General features: G+C 39.4%; 1 protein-coding gene across 1 annotated transcript; it reads right to left on the bottom strand.

Annotated features, from left to right (window-relative positions):
- Positions 1–921: 921 nt before the first annotated feature.
- Positions 922–6,916, bottom strand: LOC120859314 (tripartite motif-containing protein 43-like; the record flags this gene model as incomplete). Its single annotated transcript, XM_040235460.1, has 6 exons — positions 922–1,417; positions 2,909–3,006; positions 3,517–3,539; positions 4,274–4,501; positions 5,708–5,803; positions 6,739–6,916. Coding segments are annotated over 6 exons (1,119 nt in total), but the record flags the coding sequence as incomplete, so codon positions are not given.
- Positions 6,917–8,513: the final 1,597 nt, after the last annotated feature.

Genomic DNA, 8,513 nt, shown 5'->3' with positions numbered 1-8,513 from the left:
GATTTGCTTTTCTTGATTTCAGTTACTCAGGTGGTTTAAACTTTGTTCAGGAAATATTAAATGGAAAATCTCAGAAATAAACAATTCAAATGTATTTAATTGTGAGCCATTCTATGTAGTGCAATGAAATTCCACACCATCCAGCTTTATCCCAAAGAGAACAAGTATTATCACTTTGTCCTGCTTATCCCACCCTCATTGACTTAACTTTCTGGGTTTTCATATCTATGGTCCTAAAAATCACACTAGGTGTCTTCAAGTAGCCCTTATTTAATAATGGCCCTAAAGTATGGTGATAATGATGGTGGTATTTCAGACATGCCAAAGGGAAGCCATAGGGTCCATCCTTTAGGAGATTGTTTCTGTCTTTCTGTCTTTTCGCTTATACTATTGTAATAGAAAAAGACGTGCAAATTCTGAGTTCTCTAAAAGAAATGCTTTTCCCAGTTTCCAGGGCAATGGCGATTTCCCTGCAAATCAGATTACATCCTGAGGTTGAATAGATATATATAGGGCAGAGTAGATTATGAGGAAGCAGGAGAAGTTTGCAGGCTGATGTAGGCCTGGTTGGTGACCAGGTCTGCCTATGCTGTACAGGTTCTGGGTTCCTGTATTGAGGTCCAGGAAGTGGGAAGCACATGATCATATTGTGAATTTAGAAAGCTCATGAAGGAAGTGAAAAACCACAACATATATTCTGGACACATGATAACAAGAGAAGAATTTATTGTCAGCAATATGGAGGACAACCAAGTGAAGTTTGCATTTGACACTATCTTTACATCAAATAATAAAGGAAGCTCCATTACAGTAGAAAGAGCCTAAAGATCAGGAAGTCTCCTTGATATGCTGCAGTGGACAAGGGCTCCCTCAGAGAAGGAGTCCTGAACATCCCATCTGGGCCATGACTCAGATCCTCACCTGTGGCCAGTGCAGATGAAGGGCCTGACAGGGAAAGCGCACACACCATCATTGTACCGCCAAAGGAGGGTGTGCTTGGCAACATCCACAAAACTAATACTCCCACTGTCACAATCAAGGAACACCCCAACCCTGCCCAGAGGTCTCTCTATGTACAGAGGCGTGGTGGGGGCGGTGGTCCAGAGTTGGTAATGATCATCCTGCTTCACACACACAAGGAGAAAGTTGTCACTGTTGGACTCCTCCAGTATGCCATCGTCCTTCCTTATCCAGGAATCCTTACAGACGCCTACAGCCCAATCCCAAGAGCTGTCCACAAGCATCTCCCAGTACTGTTTGCCGGAGGTGAAGCTCTGGGCTCCCCATGAGGCAAAATACTTTGCTGTTCCACCATCCAAAGATGCCTGGAGGCTGTCATGTTCATATGTGAGATGTCTTGCATCATCAAACAGCCTGATGTGATGACTGCTTACTTCATTACTGAATGAAAAGTTGACTGTGGAGAGATGAGAGAAAATGCCAGTCAAAACCAATGTTAAAATTCAAATTATCTACCAGAGAAGGTGGTCCACCTGGAGTCTCACTGGAAATATTGTAAGATTGGAAGGGCAGTTCTGACTGGAAAGTATTGGGTTTAAATATTGCTAACATATCTGCTGAAGAAGGAACTAATTAAAATGGAAAATACTTCCTACAAGTTCAGAGATTATAAGTTAGAGGGAGGTCAAGGTGACTTCTGGCTGGCTATCATATTGTTTATTTATTACATCTAAAAGATTGGACTCCTGGGCATTGATCACCTCCAAGACCATGACAGCATATCTTATCCTCACCTTCATCACCACTGTGCAAGGGAAAAAGCTGCATTGTAGAACAGAAAATTGGTGATCACTCTACCATTATAGATAAGTTACCAAATGGACACTGAAGAAATACAACCTAAGGATGGCATCTTCAAAGTAGTTTATTTGTAGGGCTTTTCTGTCTTTCATCTGTGGTTCTAAACTGAGGCCTAGTCATCCACTTCCTGCTAAGTCACCCTCCAGGGTGAGGTTTATCATGGAGCTCATTGTGGCCTCATCATCTAACCATTTGCTTACTTGTGATTTCTGCATTTGATTTTTGAGGCTTATCTATTTTGTCAAATTATGTGAATGGAAGAAGCACTTTATGCCTTCAATTCCTAAGAACTTTTTAAGTAAAAACGTTTTTAGGACTTTCCTGGTGGCACAGTGGACAAGATGGTTCATGCAAATTTAGGGAACATTCCTAATCTGGGAAAATTCCACATGCTGTGGAGCAACTGAACCTGTGGATTATGACTACTGAGCCTGTGCTCTTGAGCCCAGGACCCACCACTATTGAGCCCACATGCTACAATTATTGAAGCTCACTCATCATGAGTCTCTTGTGCTCTGCAGCAAGAGAAGCCACTGCAATGAGAAGCAACCACTGTAGTGAAGAGTAATGTGGCTCACCCCAGCAAGAGAAACCTGGGCAAAGCAACAAAGACCCAGTGTGGTTAAAACTAAATAAAAAAAGAAATATTTTAAAAAATAATATAAATAAAAAAGAAACAAAAATGTATTCTTAAAAAAATGTTTTAAAACTCTAACTGCATTTAAACTCTGAAATTTAATATCCTGTTTTAATTACCAGTTTTCTAGAAGTCAGTGAACAGCTCACATTGTATGTCATAATATTTCTAGGCCTCAAGAAGTCATTTTGGGAGCATGTTACTTTTTCCATTATACAAATTTTTATGAAATTTAAAAATATTTGATGAGGCCTGAATCAAATCAGTATCTGCACCAGCCTGCATGTATTCTGTAAGGATTTTAGTGACTCTGTGACCATATATGTCTTCACCTGTCTATTTGCAGGCTGTTCCCCTGCACAAGGTGAAACCTAAGCAGGAAATGACTCTCTGTGGACACCGTCACTGAAGGACCATGCAGGGCAGACACACCAATGGGGTGACACTCACCTCGGAAGAGGTTGAGCCAATCCATCAGCCCGGACATGGGGCGCACAGGGAGTTCTGGGAGCAGAGGCTGAGGCACGTGCAGCTGTGCGGACTCACTCCTGTAAGAGAAAGATGCGGTTCATTCTTCTGCTGCCCAGGGCTTCTTAAAGACAGCCTTTACGGTAAGACAGCATGCTTCAGCTGAACATTCTTCATCTAAATCCCTTCTCCACCCTCATGGAATAGAATTGAACTGTTTTTGGAAATTTACTCTCAATCTTCCTCTTGCCCTGATTCCAGCCCATTTCTCGGAGGTAATTGCCTCTATAACCTCAAACTTGGGAAAAACAAGTCTTTGCACCTCTAGGTGCTTGAGATTTTGAAATCAAAATCAGAAATTACTGACCATTAAGAAATTTTGGCACTGAGCTGAATAATACCTCCCTCTGCCACAGGAGCAAAAAAGCTAACTTCCTTTTGAGCAAGAAATCATACTCAGCCAAACAGGTGCAGACACACGTACACAAGCAATCTAGCATTATCTAGGTAAATTAAGTCATCACTTTGTTAAGTGCTGCTGTATTTCCTTCAGAGCCCCCAGGTGCCCTCATCAGTATTGCAAAGCTTACCATTTCAGTTTGTCTTCCAATTCCTGTCAAGAAAAAAGACAAGTTAGACCTTATATACAGGCAACCAGGATTTGGGTTGGCAAAACTTCAGTAGAGTTTTAATCTCCACCACCAGAAATAGTCTGAGAAATCTGTTTTCCTCTTCTTTCTGGAAAAAAAAAAAAAAACCCTCTGGGACAACATATTTTATGTGGATATAATGTATTCTTGATGAGTTAATAAAACGAAGTTAAAACAGAGAACGGACGAGTACTGATGATTCACCCTCTGCCCTCTGCATATTGATCTTTCCTGGGGCTTTTACCCAAAGTGTAATAAGCTCCAAACTAATGTCTAATGAAACCTGGTATATCTCAACAGGAAGTGAGATGTATACATGTATAAATGTATATAATGTATATGTGTGTTTGTATATATGTATATACATACACATATGAGCTTTGTCCAAATGTCTCCTATTGCACATTTGGAGACCAAAAAATGGAGTCAGTACATAAGCTGTTCCTTTCTGGTTTTAATAGAAGCAAGTTACAAAAGGAGATTTTTAAAAAGGGAATATTCCCTGGGGAATATCTAGGATCAGAATACTGTAAAGCTTGCTCAGGCATAATTTGCATGAGTTGCACTTTATCTATAATATTTCTAAGTAGGAGAGAATCCCATCTTAGTCTCAGAGGATGAAGAAATATACCATGTCAGGGAAGTCAAAGGTGTGAATGTCAGATAATGTATTTTCAAACACATCCTCAGTTCTTACCTGGAGCAGCTCCACGTCTGGTTTAGAGCACATTTGAATGAGCTTCTTGTGTATTTCTCGGAGCTCTTTCTTCTTTCTGATTATTTCCTCTTGCCTTCTTATGAGTTGATTGTATATGTTTTGGCCTTCTTTTATAATACTCTCTACATAGTAATCTTCCTCTGGGAGAAATGGGGGTGCCATCTGATAAGTTCTCCTAATCATGTCTCCATGTCGATACACATAAAACTGTTGAGAGATGAATTTCAGTGTCATTTACTTTGCTCTGATTCATGTTCTCTTCCAAAAAGCTACATCCATCCTAAATGCATGCCCTCCCTCATCTCAGAAGCCAAGTTCATTCCTCTTTCCTTCACTTTGTTTTTCTTCAATTGATTAGAAACCGAACCTACCCTTTCCTCAAACAACTGTCATCTAATTCAGGAGTTCCTGAAACACTTGGAGAAAATCTTTTCATGAATCATTTCTTTCATTTGCCTCCTGTTAAATGTGAAAGAGCCCATATAAGCAATTGAAATTTATGGGTGATTCATATGTCATATGCAATTTCCTCATTTCAATGCTAGTACGTAAGCTTGTGTTTCACCTCATATCTCCTGGCTTTCTCTTAGTGCCATGAAACATCTTTCTAAAAATGATTGCCTGTCCTCGAACAGTTGTCCAGCCTCAATCATTTCTTTCTAGTGTTCTTTTCTCTATGAATCAGTTTTCTTTCTCCCCGTAAGTTCACAAGCTTCTTCCCATATTGTTTGGAAGATCATTTCTCTTCATTCCATTTCATATTCCTCCTGGTATTGAATGATTCACTCTCTCATGCGCCAACTCTTTCTCCTTGTTCCTTTCCCCCTGAGTTGTTTAACATGTCACATTTTCTCCAGCTTGAACCAATATCACTCTCAAGCCAGAGAGCAATCACTCTTCACCATGATGGGCACACTTCTTAAAGTGCTGTTCGTGTTTGCTTTGTATCACCTGGGTTCATGTACTAATCAGATTGAAGTACTTTGTGGTTCCCAATGACATGCTTTTACTTTCTGGTATGACTGACAGAAATCTGTGCCTGAAATAACCCATGGATTTTTAAACATTTACTTGAATTTCAAAACTGGAATTGATCTTAAACTTGAGAAATTTTCCTTGAGATCCTGAATCATGTCTATGTAATCATCCACATCACACCATAAAACTCCACCTTAGAACTTTCTTCTAAGGAGTCCTTTGTTTTAGTTATTGATCCACTGGATTCTAAAGAGCTCAAGAGGCATGAAAATGTTGGTTGAATGGTGCTTAGAACATTTTTTCTGATAGTGTTTAACTCACTCTCTGAATTTCACTATACATGTTGATTTCAGCTCACTTTATTAATGGTAAGTTTCTCGCTGTCTGCCTCAATCTGTTTTTTCAGAGAACTATGTTCTTACCATATGTACTTACCATCCAAGGGTCAGTTCCTCTGCCATTTTTCTTGAGATTTCTTTCAGTTTCTTGAATCTTTTCCCATAAAGATCTCATTTGGTTTGCCAAATTTTCCTGTAAAATTATGAATTTTAGTACAAGAAAAGCAAATACATTGGAGTTTCAGAGCCCAAAGATTGGGGTGTACCGATGATTATTAGATAAAAGTCCTCGAGGCAGACACTAACAGACCACGGCAGGTCATCAGGTGTCCCTGTTTTTCCTCACTCATGATCTATTGTATGAAATTCTACACTAAAAATCCACACACCATTAGGTAATTATCTGCCTGAGGTATGACTAATTTTCATCTGCTGTGGCAACTTATATCAAAATTTGGATATAGGTATGTTTATCTTCTGTAAAATCCAATGTACTGTATCTTCCTTCTTGTCCAGGATTAGAAAACCTGTATTCAATGAAAAGTATTTTTGCACTTGTAGATTTTACAGTTTCTTTCTTAAAATGAAGGTCCCACAGTGTCACTAGCATAATAATATATCACCCAAATAATTTCAGTTAGCTTCATCAGCTAGCCATTGGATACAAGTTTCATAAAGCAGGTACACTGCTCTATATTCTTCACCGCTTTATTATTGTTAACTAGATCTGTACGTGGCACTCAGTAAAAGTGAAAGGCGCTCAGTAGTGTCCAACTCTTTGTGACTCCATGGACTGTATAGACCATGGAATTCTCTAGGCCAGAATACTGGAGTGGGCAGCCTTTCCCTTCTCCAAGGGATCTTCCCAACGCAAGGATTAAACCCAGGTCTCCAGCATTGCAGGTGGATTCTTTACCAGCTGAGCCACAAGGAAAGCCCAAGAATACTGGAGTGGGTAGCCTATCCCTTCTCCATGGGATCTTCCCAACCCAGAATCAACCCGGGGTCTCCTGCATTGCAGGTGGATTCTTTACCAACTCAGTAAAGAGAGGGTTTAAGCATCATCATTTTAATCTCTTAGGTATACCATCCTCAAGCTTCCTAAGTGCTCTCAGAGGCATCACTCACCCAGGATTCCTCAGCAGCCTCTTCAGCGGGACAATGTTTGTGAGTCTTGTGCTCCTGACCTTGAGAGCAGACCAAACAGAGCAAGCTCTTGTCAGCTTCACAGAAGATGGTCTTTGTCTGCTTGTGGGCCCCACACCGGTGTTCCTCACACTTCAGGAATTGCCTGAGATTGGCTTTTCTGACAGGACACCAGATTTTTCAGAAGAAAATTCGTTTTGAGGTTTGTCTGTTCTGATCGTTGTCTGCACACCGGACAACTGGCAGGGACTTTGGCTTGTTCCCAGAAAAGACAAAGACAGGACCTACAGAAGCTATGTCCACAGCCTATGGTGACTGGGTCTAGAAGGAAATTCAGGCAGATGAGGCAGGTGAGCTCCTTCTGGAAAGCTTCTTGGATTTCTGAGTCCATTTTCCTGAGGGAAGAACATCAATTTATTCCTCTTTCCCCAAGACAAAAAAGGAACAAACAAAATTAGACTTAGGTTGTGACTAAATAATACACTGCTTTAGGAGCAGAAGAATCTGGATTTTTCATTGGATACAAATGGAAAACAGAAACACAAAGAGAGCTTTCAAGAGCTGCAAAAAATTTTCTCACTGGCCTAACCAACACTATCTTCTGACCTCTTTCCCCTCTACCTACTGGAGAAGCTCAGTTTTGAAGAGGTCTTGTTTTCCTCTAGATAGCATGACTTCAGGAGCTTGACCTAGTTGACAGCTCTACACGGTGGGTCCTAATTTCTGCAAACAGTCACAATTCTCTATGCCAGTCATTGATTTGGTGTGAGATAGTTGCTTAAGCTTGTATTTTTATTATTTATGTAATTATTATGCATTTTCTTTAGATGTACTTTTTTTTATCTCAATCTGCATTTTTTTTCCAAAAACATTTTTTTCTTTTTAAAGCACTTTTGAGTACATTCAGAGTCAATAAAGAGAAAATTAAATGTTGGAATATTGTAACTTATTCCAACCAGAGTTTATTTACATGAATATACTAAGTGGTTGAATTTTTCATTCTATCCATACTCATCTGATGTATTTTATATGCTATAGTAATAGTCATCATCAAAAAAAAATCATGTGATTTAAATTTTACATTGTAAAAAAATTAGGTCCTTTTGCCTGTACTTGTTAAGCATAGAAGTGTCTTAAGTTTCTCATATCTTTGTATGCTCAGTAGTGTCACCTTTCTGACTTCTCAATCATTCCCTAGCTTCTTTAAGATTTCAGTCAAAAATGTATATTTTGGGAGGGATGGTAGTTCCCTCACTTCACTTTCACTTTCTTTTATAGTTACCTCACTTTAGCAATATTTTCAACAACTCATTGTGTGCATTATCTAGCTCTAGTGTAGAATATTATCTCTCTGGTATATACAGACACATTCCACTTTTCGGGAAAGTGATGATAGGTACTACATATTGAATCAAATAGTCTTAAGAAATATTTTTAGAAGCTACATCAAACACAAAACATATCAGTCAGCCACTTTCTGAGTCCTTAAAATGCATGGGGACAAGTAAGAAAGAATCGCAATCACAGAAGTAAAATGAATCCCCCTAATCATTCCACAGTGCATGTCAAGACAAGCTAACAAAACTGGAACAGGATCATTTCACTAAGTTGGTAAACAGGGCTGTTACATTGAAAAAAATCTCATTTTACCAATAAGTTAAAATTAGGAAATTTAGTTTGTTTTCCCTCAGAAGAATCACAGAAGCTGCTCTGTGGTGAATTGTGTACTCACCTAAGGAGTTGTAGAAACAGTCTAC

Source organism: Oryx dammah, unplaced genomic scaffold (genome assembly GCF_014754425.2).
Source record: "Oryx dammah isolate SB20612 unplaced genomic scaffold, SCBI_Odam_1.1 HiC_scaffold_548, whole genome shotgun sequence".
Classification (NCBI taxonomy): Eukaryota; Metazoa; Chordata; class Mammalia; order Artiodactyla; family Bovidae; genus Oryx; species Oryx dammah.
The sequence above is the reverse complement of the archived record's forward strand: the minus strand, read 5'-3'. Positions and strand labels throughout refer to the sequence as shown.